This window comes from Chelonia mydas, chromosome 14 (assembly GCF_015237465.2).
Source record: "Chelonia mydas isolate rCheMyd1 chromosome 14, rCheMyd1.pri.v2, whole genome shotgun sequence".
In the NCBI taxonomy this organism is placed as follows: Eukaryota; Metazoa; Chordata; order Testudines; family Cheloniidae; genus Chelonia; species Chelonia mydas.
The window spans coordinates 33,266,239-33,285,670 of NC_051254.2; the positions used below are offsets into that span (position 1 = coordinate 33,266,239).

The following is a 19,432-nucleotide window of genomic DNA, read 5'->3' on the forward strand; positions in this document are numbered from 1 at the left end:
GTATTCTCCCCACCCTCCTTTCCCCTCTATGACTGGAAGCATGCTACAGGCCACTTCAACATGAATGGTCCATTGAAATATGTTTTAACTATTTGTGCTGAAAAATCTTCTTCATGCTGCATTTAGCTGTGACACTCTGAGTACATTTCCCAGACCTGCAGAAGAGCTCTGTGTGAGCTCAAAAGCTTCTCTCTCTCACCAGTGGAAGCTTGTCTGTTCCCCTGGATTTGAGGGATGTGTGTACCCCAGAATGCAATCAAGGTAATTGCAACCATATTATGTGCATTGAGCCACCGTGAATTAATAAAATAGAACACCACATGGTTAAGGGTTAAATGCAAAACAGGCTTTTAGAGGCAAAGTGGAAACTAGCTGGGAGTTTCTGCTAACCAGAATGGGAGGAGGGGAAAGAAAAGTCAATAAGCGAGACTGAAAACCTTGGTGGCTGGAAGACCTGGAGTCTGGGCACCTCTGATACTAGAAGTTTATTGAAAGTTAGGAAAAGTGATGATTTTGTAAAGGCCATTATGACCTATGTGTTTTGTAGAAGTTATAAAAGACTCGTGAATACAGTGTATTCTGGAGCCGTCCTCTGAAGCCATTTTGAGAGATGTTTTTCTTGACACCTTTTCTCACTGGTGGATGAGCAACTGGACAATGAGAACCCACTGCTAATTACTAAATACCGTTCCAGATTTTAGGTAAATATCTGGGATGCTTTAAACCTATTGCTTATGTCTGTGTGCGATTAAATCTAATAAACCGCAGTTTTAGATAGAGCCCACTTACTTGTATTAATCTTTCATCAGGCAGAATTTCTGTGTTCCCATTGATTTATTCCTGACACCACCTGGAGTGAAACAGTTAAGTTGCCCCTGCTGTGAGTTCTGAAAACTGTTGGTAACAGGTGCAATAAAAGATATTACCTCATCCGCTTCATCACTCCAATATCCTCGGACCGACCTGGTTACAACAACACTGCAGACAGAGAGATGAGAGATTTCCCTGACCTTTGCATAAATGTATGCAGTGCTGTAGCCGGGTCAGCCCCAGGTTATTAGAGATTCCAGCCTTTCCCTAATCCATTCACTGAACACTAGCACCTATTATCACAAATCTCCTTGCTGCGGGATAGTTTTCACCCTTATTCTTTCTGGCTCCTACAGATGATGCATGGCGAAGGGGAACGGGAAGATGGAAACCAAAGCTCCTTGGGGGAATTCATCCTGCTAGGGGTGTCTGACCGGCCGCAGTTGGAGCTGCTGCTCTTTGTGCTCATCTTAACCTGCTACACCATGATCTTGCTTGGAAACACCACCATCATCGTGGTCTCATGGCTAGACCCCCATCTCCACACGCCCATGTATTTCTTCCTCAGCAACCTCTCTTTCCTGGACCTCTGCTACACCACCAGCATTGGCCCCCAGATGCTGGTGAACTTCTGCAGCACGCGAAAATCCATCTCCTGGGCTGGCTGTGTGGCCCAGCTCTACATCTCCCTCTCTCTGGGCGGCACCGAGTGCCTCCTGCTGGCCGTCATGGCCTACGACCGCTATACTGCCATCTGCCAGCCTCTGCACTACACAATCATCATGAGCCGCCGCCTCTGCCTGCAGCTGGCAGCCACCTCCTGGTTGTGTGGCTTCGGCAACTCCATCCTGCAGACCATCCTGACGCTGCAGCTGCCCCGGTGCGGGCGGAACCAAATCGAGCACTTCTTCTGCGAGGTACCGGCCCTGCTCAAGCTGGCCTGTGTTGATACCTCTGCCTATGAGGCCGAGCTCCTCGCCAGCGGGGTGATTTTGCTGCTGGTTCCACTGGGCCTCATCCTGGTCTCCTATGGCTACATCAGCACCGCTGTGCTGAGGATTCACTCGGCCCAGGGCAGGCTCAAGGCCTTCAACACTTGTTCCTCCCATCTAGCCGTGGTGTCACTCTTCTATGGCACGGCCATTTTCACGTATCTACAGCCTCCATCCAGCTACTCCCAGGACCGAGGCAAGATGGTCTCCCTCTTGTACACCATGGTGACCCCCATGCTCAACCCCCTCATCTACACGCTGAGGAACAAGGAGGTGCACAGGGCCCTGTGCAGGGCACTGGGGAGAAATGTGACCGCCCAGGTGACCTGAGCTGGATGGACAATTGGCACAGAACCATCTGTGCCTCTTATGGCTTCTGTTGCCTCTTCGCTGCCCATATGGAGCCTTCTGCCCTCCCCACAGCCCCGGCCCTCTCCACCCACACAAACCCTCTGTCCTCTCCCACTCTACAGAACAAACCTGCCCTAATCTGCCCCACAGCCTGCCTTCCCTCTCCTACCCCATGCAACCCCTCTCCCATCTCACACATCCCATCTTGCACCCACAGAACACCCCCGCCCTCTGCTTTCCAATTCAACCAAACACCATCCTTGGTGGACCTCTAGGAACAATTCCTGTTCTCCTGCCCAAAGAGAATATTCTCATTGCTTTCTATTGTGGTAGAAAAGAGTCTGCAACTGAGTTCAGGGTTGTACCAAGCGCTGCACAGACACACAGCGAGAGGCAGTCCCTGCCCCAGCTGAGATCAGGGCTCCATTGTGCTTGGTGGTGCATACACAGTGGGAATCAGTCCTTGCCCCAGCTGAGATCAGGGCCCCATTGTGCCTGGCACTGCATACACAGTGAGAATCAGTCCTTGCCCTAGCTGAAATCCAGGCCATGTTCCATGAGACAGGAAGATATATGAGTTCAGTGCCTTCTGAACAAAACTATTGGACATCACAATCAAAGACTGGATTAAGTCAGTGAAGGCAGCTGTATGGGTGTTGAGAGGACCTGAAGAAGATCATGTGGATTTTGTGGAAGAGTATCTCAAAGTCCAGGCCAGATCCACAGTGAAGTTCATGGCAACAGCTGACAAGCCAGATGTAGAGAAGACATTTCAGCTTCTCTTAGAGGTGTATGGAGACAAAGTGCCCATTGGAACCAGACTTAAGGAATTCTATGAGCTGACACAGAATCCAGGTGGGACCATTTGGGCCTACTCATATGAGCTCCAGGAGAGAATGAGCCAGGTGAAGTGCTGGGACCCACAACAAGTTCCAGACATTGATATGGTCCTGAAAGCGTAGTTAGTGCTGGGGCTCCAGGATGATTCCCTCCACTGTGAGATGAAGAAGAGGTTTAAATAAGAGCCCAGTAAGAATTTCCATGAACTCCTGCCAGCTGCCATTACATGGCCTGAATTAGAGCAAGATCCTGTGGAAGAGATGGCCAAGCCCAACCTCTGTATGCAAAGTGGAGGCCTAGGTAATGCAGCTACTGGGGAAAAGGCTTTTCCCCAAACACAGTTAACACTGGAAAGTTTAAAAGAAGCTGTCCAGAAACTGGCCAGCAAACAGGGGGGGATGCTGAAAGTGATGACTGAGGTGATGAAAGGTAAAATCTCCCCTTGTACGCCAAAGGATCCCGAAGATCCGCGCTGAAGGATATCCAGGGAAGGTACATTTACTACACTTGTGAAAGGCCAGGGCATACTAGCTGAGAATGTCCACTGAGAAGGAGACCAGAGCCCCAGGTACTCAAAACCAAAGGGGCATCAGGAATGAGTGGCCCATCTACAGTAGAAGGCCAAGTTGTGGCAGAAGGATTCCTAGGCCTGATCTTGGTGGAAAATCAGTCTGCATACAGTGCTGATTGGATCTCGGACAGTGCCAGCATATCTATGGACTTGTGTGAGTGAGCATTTGGAGACTAACTGCTGAAGTACTTATGGCCTAGGTGAAGATCAGCTGTTTGTTTGATACTGGCTCAGAAATCACCACTAAAACCGAGTTGCATTTGTACATGTAACAGCAGCTAATGAAATGGCAACCCCAGTGGCGGGATGCCTTGAAACAGACATAGTCTATAGAGCTGAGTGTTTCTCTACCAGTAGGGCGGTAGGTGGCTTTCATCTTGGTCCATATGGACCCTCCATTACAGCTGGTTGGGAATTTTTCAACTCAACATTTTCTTGTCAGAATATGCTGATTCATCTAACATGACAATTTTGGGGTGGGGGGGTCAATATTTTTTGAGAAAAGTAAAAAGTTTCAAAATTGTGGAAACCTCCCATTTTGACATTTAGTAAATGGAAATTTCCATCTTTCTGGTTCGAAACAACTTTCCATTTAGGAAATTAAATATTAAACAAAACATTTCAATCGACCCAAACTAATTTTTAAAAAAATTTTTGGTTCATGCAAATTTTCAAGATTTCAACTTTTTGTGCTGATTCCAGATGGGGAAAGGTTTAAAATCTCAAACAATTTCACAAGATGTGAACATGCTTTCCTACCCATCTCTGTTCTACATCATTTGAGTGCCCTGCTCAAGATGGCATCAGTCCGTGAGTTATATGAGCGGAGCAGACAGGGAATTCCTGCCCAAATATCCCTCACTTTAGTAAAGTCTTCCTACAACATCTACTGGCCAGCTTGGTAACTAGAGGGCCCAGAGCTCTGTGAGTGTAATCACTTAGCTCCACACACAGTATTATTATTTATTATTTATGTTAAGCTGACAGCACCGAGGCCCAGTCATAAACCAGGTCCCCACTGTGCCAGGCGCTGAACAAACACAGAACAAAGAGACAGTTGCTGCCCCAAGGAGCTGACAATCTAAGTATAAGACAAGAGACAACAGACAGATACAGACAGATGTGGGAGCACAAAGTAACAATGAGACAGTATTGGTCAGTAAGGTGAGCAGTGGTCTCAACACACCAGCAGCTGGTTATTTGCATCAAAGCAGTACTTAGGAGACCAGGCGCCCTTGTGCTAGGCACTGTAAAAACACAGAACAGAATGACAATCACAAGTTATCAGGCTGGATGCAGGAGGTCAGGTTGGATGGACCTGATAGTTTTTTCTGTCCTTAAAGGCTATGAATCTATTACTACAATTTAAAAAAAAAAGGGGAGGGGACAGGGGGAGCTGGGAGGATTGGCTGGCCTAGGGTGGGGGATTGGGAATGGAATACAGGGTCTTTCCCTTCTATGGGGGTGCTGGCTCTAATCCAGCTCCAGCACAGATTGACTGGGGAATATGTTATGGGACCTTTCCTCACATGGAGTGCCGGCTCCAATCAAGCCCTTGAGCAGGCATAGTGCTGAGTGTGGGAATGGAATATGGGGCTTTTTTATTTTTTATAACAAATAAAAGAAAGGGGCAGCTGACAGTAATGAATATAAATCTGAAGTTAGGAATTGTAGAAAACGGATCAGGGAAGCAAAGAGAGACAAGGAGACTTAAAGACAATAAGAAAAAGTGTTTTTAAAATATGTTGGGGGGGCAGGAAGCATCTTGACAATAGTATTGGTTCATTACTAGATGGAAATGGTAGGCATATCAATAGTAATGCAGAAAAGACAGAGTTGTTCAATAAATGTTTCTGTTCTGTATTTGGGGAAAAATAGGAGATATAGCCTCATCATATGGTGATAACACTCTTTCCATTCCATGTACGTGTACCTGCAGACCCCATCCCAGGACCAGGGGAAAACGGTCTCTCTGTTCTACACCCCGGTTACCCGCATACTCAACCCCCTGATCAACATGCTGCGGAACAAGGAGGTGCACAGGGCTCTGCGGAAAGTGCTGGGGAAGAGCCCGACCACCCAGGGGACCTGAGCTGGTGCAGTAGTTGGGCATGGAACCATCTGTACCTCTCTTGCGTTCTGTAGCTCTTCCCTGCCCATATGGACTTTTCTACCCTCTGCCCGCTTCCACCCTTCACAACTGCCCTTGCCCTCTCCCACCTCAAAGAAAAACCTCCCCCCGATAAATCACTGAGACTGGGAGACAACCGAGACTGTGCAAGGGAGGATAGCTTCTCCTCATCTCCCTCACTGGTTTATGATGAAAATGGCTCAGTAGACTGTGACCCTTGTCTCTAGAGAGAGGAGGGTTACGTGGAGGGTCACAGTGAGCCTCTGAGGCTAGCGAAATCTGCCAGGAAATGCGGGACCCAAGGAGACAAGGACAGAGCTTTGTCACAATATGTATAGCAAATTCACACCCTACATGTTGTTTAGGCAGATTGCAGAGATTCCTGAAGGCAAGCTACACTTGCTTGCAGCTTAAAACCCCAGTTATTCCTTTCACAGGCTAGACAACCCTCTAGCCTGGGTTCAGCTTTACTCCCCTAGTTCAGTCTTTTTGTTTCTCCAGGTTTTCCAGCAGTCACCTTTCTTGGGCGGTGAATCAGTGAAGAACGAACTATGATGATGTCACTCACCTGCCTTAAATAGCTTTAACATATGGCAGGAACCCTTTGTCTCCCAGTTTGATTCCCACACCCAGTCAGTGGAAAAATACGAGTATTATCATGGGTCCAGCGCCAGGTTACTTGGTCACATGTCCCTGTAGGGCCACCACATCCTTGCTGTTTCCAGAATCCCCAGAAAGGCTTACCAGTGGGAGATTAGCATCTTTTAAGACCTATTATTCTCCCTAATGACCCTTCCCCCAGCCAGCCATCTAGACTTATGGCATTCTGTCTAGTGGGTTTTCCGCAGGTGTAAATACACTTGTAATAGATGCATAGACAATCTTCCTAACTTCAGATACCAAAACGATATATGCTTACAAGTAGGATAATCATATTCAGTAAATCATAACCTTTCCAAAGATATCTCACATGCCTTATCCTGCACAAAATACATCATGGTTATGCCATACTCATGTCATAATAATATTACTATGAAGAATATGGGCAGTAATGCCACATTGAGCTCCCAAAATTTTTTTCATGGGTGTTCCAACCTGGAGCACCCACGGAGTCAGCGCCTCCATGCCGAGATTTCAGAGGGAGGAAGTGGGTGAGGTAATATCTTTTATTGGACCAACTTCTGTTGGTGAGAGACACAAGCTGTCTAGCTACATCGAGAAGTTGGTGCATTAATACATAGATAGATAGATAGATAGATAGCATTAGGATCTAAACCAGTGGTTCCCAAACTGAGGTTCGTGAACCCTTGTGGGTTCATAGAATCATAGAATATTATGGTTGGAAGAGACCTCAGGAGGTCATCTAGTCCAATGCCCTGCTCAAAGCAGGACCAACACCAACTAAATCATCCCAGCCAGGGCTTTGTCAAGCCAGGCCTTAAAAACTTCTAAGACTGGAGATTTCACCACCTCCCTAGGTAACCTATTCCAGTGTTTCACCCCCATCCTAGTGAAACAGTGTTTCCTAATTGTTAGGATATAGATATTCAGGCCTGTCTGCAAAGGCCTATACTTTAAGAATTTAGGTGTATTCTTATCACTTGGCTAGTTATAGAGGTATAAAAGAGAGCATCAAAATCACTGTCTGACTAGATAAGGCCTTTTCTCACTGTGACAGTCTGAGGCCCTGTGCTTAGGCTAAGGCCTCTGGCAAAGCAGCAGAGGCAGCCATAAGCTGGGAAGTGAATGGTCACCTCCTCACATTCCAAACTCGTCACATTGAAAGAAGGTGCTATTGGACTGTTAGGAATACAATGCTGTCCTGATAATGCCTATCACCTCCAGAGAAAGGGAAGTGCCTAGAAGATGTAAAAGGAAACTTAGTTTGACAGCATCCTGTCTGGCAAGAACTCACTTATCAATAGCAGGGGTGTGAAATCCTCATTTCTTTGTTGTTCTATCATCGTAGTCTCCACTTCCCTATTGTTTGTCTGTATAACCTCTGTCTGGTTCTGTGATTGTTTCTGTCTGCTGTATAATTAATTTTGTTGGGTGTAAACCAATTAAGGTGGTGGGATTGGTTAGTTAAATTTCAGTAAAATGATTGGTTAAGGTATAGCTAAGCAGAACTCAAGTTTTACTATATAGTCTGCAGTCAATCAGGAAGTGTGTTTGTGGGGGGAATGGGAACAGGAAATGGGGGTGGGGGAATTGAAATAATGTTTTGCTAAGGGCGGGGGGAGAATGGGAATAGGGAATGGGAACAGGGACACACACCAGGCTCTGTGGTGTCAGAGCTGGGAAGGGGGACACTAAGGAAGGAAATTGGAATCATTGCTTGCTGGAAGTTCACCCCAATAAACATCGAATTGTTTGCACCTTTGGACTTTAGGTATTGTTGCTCTCTGTTCATGCGAGAAGGACCAGGGAAGTGAGTGGGTGAAGGAATAAGCCCCTAACACTAATATCCAACCTAGACCTCCCCCACTGCTTCTATAATTATAGAAGATCACTGCTTCTATAATTTATGCTCAGGTAAGGGAGAAAATCCCTGGAAATATTCAGTTTTAGGGGAGGATTCGTGAGATTTGATATTTTCTTGAAAGGGGTTTGCGGGTTGTTAAAGTTTGGGAACCACTGATCTAGACAGACAGGTAGTCACTTAATTTATTTTTAAGTCTGGAAAGTGGCCAGTTATTTGTGCAGCACAGACACCTAAATGGAACAGTATACTAGGATATAGACATGTCTCATCGGGTCCCCTTGACCTGAGGCTGGATTAGAGCCAGAGCCCCCTGGAGGAAAAAAGGCCCCATATCCCATTCCTAGATCACAGCTAAGCTCATGGTTTTGAAAACATCTGAGCATGAGGAAATTCAGCACCCATGACTGATGGTTTTACACTGGAGGTGCGGGAGGGAAAGATCAGTGGCACTGAACAGCATGGTCTTGTTTTTTGTAGAGGTATCATTCCCTACGGTGTAAGTGAATCACGGGCTGACAGGGGTTAGTAAGAAATTTCCCAGCTGTCCACTCGGTGTGTGTTGACACTTCCTTTGATGCTGGGCCACCGTTGGAGCTGTGGGCTAGATGTCCCCAGGTGGGATCCAGCTTGGGGACTAGTATGTTCCTGTTAGATATCTTTGTGCCGCGCTCCTCCGCAGCATGTGGAACGCACCCTGAGGTTGGGTTCCTCTTGACACACTTCGATTCACTTCTCAGTCTGGCACAGAAAAAAATGTCAGTGGCCTGTCTGGCCCTGCTGTAAGATCATCAAGATTATGTCACAAATAGCAAGCATCTTTAATAAGAAACAGATTTCCCCAGACATGAGTGGAAGCCAATGTGCTAACAGTGCCTGGCGCGCTGCGTCCCGACGCCTAATGAAGAGACCTGGGGCAACAGCACCCTGCTCCCAGCGGGCCCTAACCCCTGAGGAGGCGCGCGGAACCAGGCAGCTCCCAGAGCTTTCTCTGTTGCAGGCAGGGGTTGGGACTCTCTGCACAGACCTGCCATGGAACTCGTTGGGGTGACACACTGGAGAGTCCAGGGCTCACCAGCTAAGGGCTGGGACAAAAAGGAGAGAGGCTTGACCGAGATCACAGAAATGAACCATCAGGGAAGTGTCCTGCCCAATGCCTGTGCCAGACAAATAACTGGCCAGTTACTCCAGAACCCCATACCCCCTGCCACAGATCAGTGGCCAGCTAGTTCAGTACCCCATACCCCCCTGCCGCAGATCACTGAACAGTGACTCCAGAACCCCATACACCTCTGCCCCAGATCACTGGTCAGTTACTCCAGTACCCCTGTCATAAATATGAAGGGAAGGGTAACCACCTTTCTATATACAGTGCTATAAAATCCCTCCTGGCCAGAGGCAAAACCCTTTCACCTGTAAAGGGTTAAGAAGCTAAGATAACCTTGCTGGCACCTGACCCAAAATGATTTGATGACTCAGGAGCAATTCCTGAATATGTCCAAGGAGGATATAAAACAGTGTTTATGGGATAAGAAAATGGACTCAGCAGAAAGTATTGCTTCTTATGCTGATCAATACGAGCAGTCCCAGACTGCCAGAGAGGTGGGCCAAACTGGAACAAAACGGATGGAGGGAGGAGAGAGAAACAACCCTGGTCATAGTTGGAGCGGATACCAGAAGGGACACCCTCTGACCACACCCTACTACCGGGGGCAGCCCTAGGCCCCAACTACACCCCAAGGAACACTCCAGTCACCTTATCATCCCACCGCACCGTTCTCCAGAAACTCACCTCGCCCCAGTGACCCGTCAGCTGGATGATGTTTTAAATGTGACGAGACGGGGCATGTAAAGGCCAACTGTCCCAAGAACAACAACAGATTACAGTTCATAACACCAGAATCACACCAGAGGTCCTCAGGCCCAGATACCTCCCAGATACCCTCAGAGCAGAGGGAAACTGTGAGTATGGGCGGGAAGAAGGTCTTCATGTGGAGGGACACCGGAGCACAAGTGTTGGCTATCCATGCTTTCTAAGTGGACCTCAATTTAATCGACCCAGAGGTCCAAGTGATGATTCAACCCTTCAAGTCAAATTCTTTTGACTTGCCTACAGCCAAGTTGCCGGTCCAGTACAAGGGCTTGTCAGGAATGTGGACTTTTGCAATCTATGATAATTATCCCATCCCCATGCTGTTGGGGGAAGACTTGGCCAATCGTGTGAAGCAAGCCAAGAGGGTGGGAATGGTCACCCGCAGCCAGGCTAAGCAAGCTGTCACACCTAGCTCTCTTCCGGAAACGTCTACCAGGACCCGGTCAGAGGTGATGGAACTGGACCCCATGCCAATGTCTGCAACAGCAGTAGTGGATCCAGTCCCAGAGACCCAGACAGAGCCAGTCTCAGAACTGGAACCAACAGAACAATCAGCACCAGACCCATTGCCAGCACTGAATCCAGTACTTGCAACCTCAACACCAGAGGGCCCCATCGAACCTGCACCCGGAGCAGCAGATAACCCTACACAAAAGGCTCAGCCAGAGCCTGAACCCCAACATAGTGCACCAGCGGAGAGCGGTTCACAGTTAACGAAAACAGCCCCATCACCTGCATCGCTTCCAGAGGGACCAAGCCCAGGTCCACAATCCAATGAGGAACTGATGTTTTCAGCATCAAGGGAACAGATCAAGACAGAACAGGAAGCAGATGAAAGCCTCCAGAGAGCTTGGACAGCAGCACGGAGCAACCCACTGCCTCACAGCTCTTCTAATCAATGCAGGTTTGTTGTAGAAAGAGGACTTTTATACAAGAAAACTCTTTCTGGTGCACACCAGGAAGACCGGCATCCTCAGAGACAGTTGGTAGTTCCAATTAAGTACCGGGTAAAGCTCTTAAGCTTAGCCCATGATCATCCTAGTGGCCATGCTGGGGTGAACAGAACCAAAGACAATTAGGAAAAGTCATTCCACTGGGAGGGAATGGGCAAGGATGTTTCTACCTATGTCCGGTCTTGTGAGGTATGCCAAAGAGTGGGAAAACCCCAAAACCAGGTCAAAGCCCCTCTTCAGACACTCCCCACCATTGAGGTTCCATTTCAGCAAGTAGCTGTGGATATTCTGGGTCCTTTTTCAAAAAAGACACCCAGAGGAAAGCAGTACATACTGACTTTCATGGATTTTGTCACCTGATGGCTGGAAGCAGTAGCTCTAAGCAACACCAGGGCTAAAAGTGTGTGCCAGGCACTAACAGACATTTTTGCCAGGGTAGGTTGGCCCTCCGACATCCTCACAGATGCAGGAACTAATTTCCTGGCAAGAACTATGGAAAGCCTTTGGGAAGCTCATGGGGTGAATCACTTGGTTGCCACCCCTTGCCACCATCAAACAAATGGCCTGGTGGAGAAGTTGAATGGAACTTTGGGGGCCATGATACGTAAATTCGTAAATGAGCACTCCAATGATTGGGACCTAGTGTTGCAGCAGTTGCTTTTTGCCTACAGAGCTGTACCACACCCCAGTTTAGGGTTTTCACCATTTGAACTTGTATATGGCCGTGAGATTAAGGGGCCATTACAGTTGGTGAAGCAGCAATGGGAGGGATTTACACCTTCTCCAGGAACTAACATTCTGGACTTTGTAACCAAACTACAAACTACCCTCCGAACCTCTTTAGCCCTTGCTAAAGAAACCTTCAGGATGCTCGAAAAGAGCAAAAAGCCTGGTATGATAAACATGCCAGAGAGCGTTCCTTCAAAGCTCCAGGCCCATAAAATGGAAGCATCGTGGGAAGGACCATTCACGGTCCAAGAGCACCTAGGAGCTGTTAATTATCTCATAGCATTCCCCACCTCCAACCGAAAGCCTAAGGTGTATTAATTCTCTAAAGCCCTTATATTCCAGAGAATTAAAGGTTTGTCAGTTTACAGCCCAGGGAGGAGATGACGCCTAGTGGCCTGAAGGTGTCTGCTATGAAGGGAAAAGTGATGGTGGCGTAGAAGAGGTAAACATCTCCATGACCCTTGGGCGTATGCAGCGACAGCAGATCCAGGAGCTGTGCACTAGCTATGCGCCAACGTTCTCAGCCACCCCAGGACTGACTGAACGGGCATACCACTCCATTGACACAGGTAATGCTCACCCAATTAGAGCCCAACCTTATCGGGTGCCTCCTCAAGCTAAAACTGCTATAGAACGGGAGATCCAGGATATGCCACAGATGGGTGTAATCTACCCCTCCGGCAGTGCCTGGGCATCTCCAGTGGTTCTAGTTCCCAAACCAGATGGGGAGATACATTTTTACGTGGACTACCATAAGCTAAATGCTGTAACTCGCCCAGACAACTATCCAATGCCATACACAGATGAACTATTGGAGAAACTGGGACAGGCCCAGTTCTTCTCTATCTTGGACTTAACCAAGGGGTACTGGCAGGTACCACTAGATGAGGAGGAAGGTCAGCCTTCATCACACATGTCAGGCTGTATGAATTTCATGTGCTCACTTTCGGGCTGTGGAATGCACCCACCCCCTTCCAAAAACTTGTAGATGGTCTCCTAGCGGGATTGGGAGAATATGCAGTCGCCTACCTTGACGATGTGGCCATATTTTCGGATTCCTGGGCAGAACACCTGGAACATCTACAAAAAATTTTTGAGCACATAAGGGGAGGCAGGACTAACTGTTAAGGCTAAGAAGTGTCAAATAGGCCTAAACAGAGTGACTTACCTTGGACATCAGGTGGGTCAAGGAACTATCAACCCCCTACAGGCCAAAGTGGATGCTATGCAAAAATGGCCTGTCCCAAAGTCAAAGAAACAGGTCCAATCCTTCTTAGGCTTGGCTGGATATTACAGGCAATTTGTACCGCAATACAGCCAAATTGCTGCCCCACTGACAGACCTAACCAAAAAGAAACAGCCAAATGCAGTTCAGTGGACTGAGAAGATTCAGAAGGCCTTTAACCAGCTGAAAGTGACACTCATGTCTGACCCTGTGCTAAGGGCCCCAGACTTTGACAAACTGTTCCTCGTTACCACAGATGCTTCCGACCATGGTGTGGGAGCAGTTTTAATGCAGGAAGGACCGAATCAAGAGTTCCATCCTGTCGTGTTTCTCAGCAAGAAGCTGTCTGAGAGGAAAAGCCACTGGTCAATCAGTGAAAAGGATTGTTACGCCATTTTCTACGTTCTGGAAAAGCTACACCCATACATTTGGGGACGGCGTTTCCACCTGCAAACTGACCATGCTGTGCTACAGTGGCTTCATACCACCAAGGGAAATCACAAAAAACTTATTCGGTGGAGATTAGCTCTCCAAGATTTTGATTTCAACATACAACACATCTCAGGAGCTTCTAACAAAGTGGCTAATGCACTCTCCCATGACAGTTTCCCAGAATCAAATGGTTAAAATCATCCTTGGGATGTGGAAAATATTATTAGTCTTTATACAGTTAGTAGTATATTTAGAGGTGCATGTGTCTTATTAACTCTGTTTTCTCCTTGAGCTCTAGGAAGAAATCACAGCCAGTGTTTCACCCTATCTGTGATTTGGGGGGCGGGTTATAAATATAAAGGGAAGGGTAACCACCTTTCTGTATACAGTGCTATAAAATCCCTCCTGGCCAGAGGCAAAACCCTTTCACCTGTAAAGGGTTAAGAAGCTAAGATAACCTTGCTGGCACCTGACCCAAAATGACCAATGAGGGGACAAGATACTTTCAAATCTGGAGTGGGGGAACAAAGGGTTTGTGTGTCTGTATGATGCTTTTGCCAGGGAACAGATCAGGAAGGCAGCCTTACAACTCCTGTTAAGTTAGTAAGTAATCTAGCTAGAAATGCATTAGATTTCCTTTTGTTTAATGGCTGGTATAATAAGCTGTGCTGAATGGAATGTATATTCCTGTTTTTGTGTCTTTTTGTAACTTAAGGTTTTGCCCGGAGGGATTCTCTATGTTTTGAATCTGATTACCCTGTAAGATATTTACCATCCTGATTTTACAGAGGTGATTCTTTTACCTTTTCTTTAATTAAAATTCTTCTTTTAAGAACCTGATTGATTTTTCATTCTTCTTAAGATCCAAGGGTTTGGGTCTATGTTCACCTGTACAAATTGGTGAGGATTTTTATCAAGCCTTCCACAGGAGAGGGGGTGAAGGGTTTGGGGGGATATTCTGGGAGAAGACGTCTCCAAGTGGGCTCTTTCCCTGTTCTTTGTTTAACACGCTTGATGGTGGCAGCATACGGTTCAAGGACAAGGCAAAGTTTATACCTTGGGGATGTTTTTAACCTAAGCTGGTAAGAATAAGCTTAGGGAGTCTTTCATGCAGGTCCCCACATCTGTACCCTAGAGTTCAGAGTGGGGAAGGAACCTTGACCATCCCATACACCCCTGCCTCAGATCATTGGCCAGTTACTCCAGTGCCCAAACACCTCTGCCTCAGATCACTGGTCAGTTACTCCAGTACCCCGTACACCCCGCCTCAGATCACTGGCCAGCTAGTTCAGTACCCCACGCACCCTGCCCCAGATTATTGTCCAGTTACTCCCACTTGCTATCCATCTGTTTATCCATCTCTCTTTCTCTCCCTCTGTATCCTTCTATTCATCTATCTCTCCCCCCTTCCATCCTGCTACCCATCCATCTCTCTGATCTATCCTCTCTTTATTGCTGTTTTTATCCATCCTTCTCTCTGCCTTTCTTTCTGTCCTAACAATTCACCTCTCTCTTCCTCTCTTTCTCATCCATCCACTCTCTCTCCATCCCTCTCCCTATAACCATCTCTCTCTGTCTCCTCCCCATCTCTGGATTTTATTCATTCCATTACTGTGGACTCTGGGCTTCTAGGAGACCCTGCCAGTTGAGAGGCGCAGGGTATCCCTCCCAGCATGGGGCAACCTGTCTCCAGGTACTTCACTCACACACTGAGAGGGCTAGGTCCCTGGGATGAGGGGTATTCTGTGACCATGTGACATGGCTCTGAACATCCAGTTTTCTACATTCCCCTCCTTTTGAGACACATTCCAGAGCCCCAGAAGAGTGTGGGGCAACACCTACAGCCTCAGGGTTTCCAGAGCCAGATGCAGATGGTGCCGCCAAACAGCAGGGGGCAAAGTTAGCTGGTCTCCCTGAGCCCAGACACCCCTGACCACGGAGACTCTTAGTGTAGACCCAGAGACCCTGGTCTACACTAGCGGGGTGGGGATCGATCTAAGTTATGCAACTTCAGCTATTCAGATCCACAGCTCAGGGCTGCTTTGTCCCAGGCCCTCGGGGGCTCAGGGGAGCAGGGACTCCAGACTCTGCCCTGGCATTGGAACATCTGAACCGCCTGGAGCTGTTCAGGAGTTATAACAATAAAGTAAAAACCAGCAGGATCTTATTAAAGGCAATAAGGCAAAATGCCACATTTATTGTGAATACAGAAAGAATCATAGTAGGCAGTTAGTTACAGCTATAACATTCCATTCAATTTCATATTTATTCACACATTCAGTCATACACACACACACAGGTTCTGCAAGGTTATTATCATAGTTACCAGCCTTAGAGTTGCTCGTGCCAAGACACTGGCCAGGTGGCCTGGACATGAGGAGGGAGCAGGGCCTTGTCAGATGCTCATCTGATGCTCCTGGAAGTTGGTTTGCAGAATCAGACCCCAAAGTTCTCAGTTTCTAGAATCCATTTTAATAGGAATTTATTCCTATGCCAGTCTATGGGAATTGCTTCATCATGCTGTTGCTGAATCAATCAGCAGATGGTACATTCCTGGTGGCTCCATGGTGCCAGATGTTATCTTGTTCTTCGGTTCTCCCATTCTTGAGGTTGTTGGGTGGATTCCAGTCTGCCCTCCGGGGGTCCTCTGGTTGTCTCCACTCTCCGCATTCTTTGGCCGATCGACACTGAACTCCTAGACTGGCACCTCCCTGATCATTCATTTATTATCCATACCAAGCATCCATCCACATACATCCTCTATCTCTATTTTAATCACAATTGTTAACAAAACGAGATATATATAACAAAAGGGCGGGGAGTCTCTCTGTGTTGTTTCTGTTGTTACAAAGTATCGCTTTGAGTCTCTCTCTGCGAATAGTTGTTGTTACAAAGTATTACTTTGAGTACAGACTCTGTCTTAGGATGTACTAACACAATTAGCAGCTTGAAAGTTTCACATGGAGAGGGAGAGAAACAGTAAAACCAAGAGACCAAAAACCAAGAGACCTCTTAATTAGTAATACCCTGGAATTTAAACTATGGGGAGTCAAACTCATTTGTGATTTTAATACAGAACTTCTTTAATATGATCCAACACAGGCAGGAGGGATCTGAAGAGAGCACAGCCGGAGATGAATGGACATGAGTCCGGGTTCTTTTCCACCACTCGTTCATGATCACTGTGCTTATTACTGGGGAGGGTTCAGGAGCTGGGAAGCAGGCCATTAGAGATTGTTAGGTGCTCAGATACTGCGGTGCTGGGGACCAGACAGCTATCATAGATTGGTAGGTTTGGTTAGGGTTGGAATCTGTCTTATCCAGGGCCCCTAACCCACAAACTTATGTAGGGATAACTTTCCACAGGTGAGTAGTTAATCACCTGGGTACGCGTCTTCAGGACTGGATCCTGTGTTTGTAAAGTGCTGTGTAAACCTGTTGTCCCTTGAGAGGCCCTGAGCGTGTAAAGATTTATGCATGTGCTTAACCTAAGCCCACAGGCAGTCCTGCTGACATCAATTGGATGTGGTTTGGATAAAGGAGATGAAGGCATGTAGGCAGCATAGGCCAAATTTATAAAGGGATTTAGGTGGCTACAGATGCAGATGAATGCTAGGGGTCTAACTTCTATTGGAATCAATGGGAGTAAGAAAATCCTACTTGGTGCCTATCTGCATATTTAGCCCTATCTGAACCCATAATCCCCCTGAAAATCAGTTGGATTTGGGTGCATCATTCCTTAAAGCTCCTTTGGAAACCCCAGCTCTAACTGCTGGTAGGATCAAGGTCTAAAATATTATTAGTGGTACAGGGATTATTTAATTCCCTTCCTGCGTGTTTAGACTATGGTCCCTGTCAGTCACACAGAGAAGTACATGCAAATAATAGATTCATGTCAACAGTGGCAGTAGAATCATAGACATGCAGGACTTGAGGTTACCTCCAGAGGTCATATGGTCCATACCCCCATATTGAGACAGGAATAAGGTTACCTAGACCATACCTGACCAGTATTTGTCCCACCTGTTCTTAGCAAACTCCCAGGATGGTATGGCATTCCGGGGTGCAATCCAGAGTAGCGAGGAGTTGTGTCATCCCTGCACTGCAACCTTGCCTGCCTCCAAATGTTTTCCTGTTGTAGAGTCCAATATGGGTCACTCACAAGGAGCCTTCCAGCATGTGGGTCACACCCTGAGTGTCTATGCGTAGCCACAGCCTGGTCCAGCAACTCTTACCCCAGCAGCTTGTCCGCAAACACCAGCCACATTCTGGCTTCTACCAGCCTTGGTTACTACTTGTGGGGTGACCCCAATACATTCCTAGTACAGAATTCCCCCCCACCTCCAAGATGTGTGTTCTGCACTGCCCAGCCCTCTCATGGACAGTTCAGATATTTTAGGTCTGCTGTCCTGTGAGGGGAGCAATATCCAACAGTTTGCTACTTCAAATGGAGTTACTCATACAATTCAGTTTAAATGCAGTAATGGATCAGTTTGGATTATGAAATAAAACACCTTTATTTCACTACAAAGAGAGAGATTTTAAGTGAGTACAAGTGTAAGGTATTAAAGTCAGATTGGTTACAAGAGAAATAAAGATAAATCACTTCCTAGTACTAAACCTTAGCAAAGCAGACTTGGCTCAAGGTGAAATCCCTTACCACATGCTCCGAGTAATATTGCTGAGCCAATTCTCAGGCCAAAATCTGCTCCCAAAGTCCAAAAGCTGTTTCTTTTGTCTTCTTAGGGGAAAGAGAGAGAGAGATGAATAGGGAGAGATACCTTGGGGTGTTTCTGCCCCTCACTTTTGTTGTCCAGTCCCCCTTTGAAATGAATTTTATTGAGGGTTATGCCTAGATAAAGTACATTCCTGCTGTGAGGACAGAGACAAGGAGTCTCATGGTGAAAGATGTGCCAGGCTGTTGTTTGTTTAAATGCAGATAGGGTTGTTCCTTCCCCACTTCCTGGCCTAAGACTGGCCACTTGAAAGGTGGTTGCCCATCAACTCTGATGACACCTGGCTAGACTCCTTTGTGTTCAAGAAACTGCTTTACCCAGACTTGTTTGGTAAATGCATTTCAGACCTAATTTCAGCTTATGTTTATTACTTTAAGTAGAATTGTGCTACACACATTTCGTCATGATAGTATTGACAAGTGAGTTATTGGTTTTCAAAGCTCTCTCCAATAGGCTTAGAGCAGCTGAGCCAATGGGCGTTTTAAGTTTAGACTTTGCCTTAGAAGGTTTTCTTAATAGCTAACCTGAATCTCCGTTCATACAGGCTAAGCCCATTACTTCATGTCCCACCCTGGTGGACATGTAGAACCATTGCTCACCATCCTCTTTATAACAACTTTTCACATATTTGAACACTTTTTCCAGGTCCCCCTTCAGCCTTTTGTCCTTTAGACTAAACATGCCCAGTTCTTTCAGCCTTTCCTCATAGGTCATGTTTTCAAAACCTTTGATTGTTTTTGTTGCTGTCCTCTGGACTCTCTCCAGTTTGTCCACATCTTTCTTAATGCATAATATATTATATTATTTATTTATTAATAGTAATAACAATTGAGATAATCACTTAGACAACCTACACACATTAAATTCTTTCAATCTTTCCATATATTTAACTCCTTTCAGCCATAGATTGTAGACAGATAGGTTGATAGATTTCAGTTTATCAGCCAGTTTTTCAAAGTGATCTAAAATGGACCCAAATAGATAGATTACCCTGTAATTTTCCATGCCACAACAGGTGCAGAGTGCAGTTAGAAGTGCAAATTTGGGGTTTGGTCATGGGCCTCCTGACATACATCCTCCTGCAAAAAATTACCACTTAAGAATTGCCAATGCTTATAATGTTTTACTGAGCAGACCTGGGGAACAAACCAGTTGCAGAAACCACACGAAATGGACACCAGTGGACTTTCCCTGGGCTCATCTAGTGTCTGGCACCAAGAACCAGATGCAAAATTGAATGGTTACAAACTTATTGGGTTTGGATTCTTGGTCTATAGATTGGTAGGGATGTTTGATGAAACCTCTGA

The 19,432-nt window shown here is 46.6% G+C and overlaps 1 protein-coding gene across 1 annotated transcript; it reads left to right on the top strand.

Annotated features, from left to right (window-relative positions):
* The first annotated feature begins 1,166 nt into the window (after positions 1-1,166).
* LOC102941837 (putative olfactory receptor 2B8) lies at positions 1,167-2,132 on the top strand. Its single transcript, XM_027820927.3, has one exon. The coding sequence runs from the start codon at positions 1,167-1,169 to the stop codon at positions 2,130-2,132; it is 966 nt and encodes a 321-aa protein (XP_027676728.3).
* The last annotated feature ends 17,300 nt before the right edge of the window (positions 2,133-19,432 follow it).

Coding starts and splice junctions, on each gene's coding strand:
- LOC102941837 (XM_027820927.3), top strand. CDS start 1,167: ATGATGCATGGCGAAGGGGAACGGGAAGATGGAAACCAAAGCTCCTTG.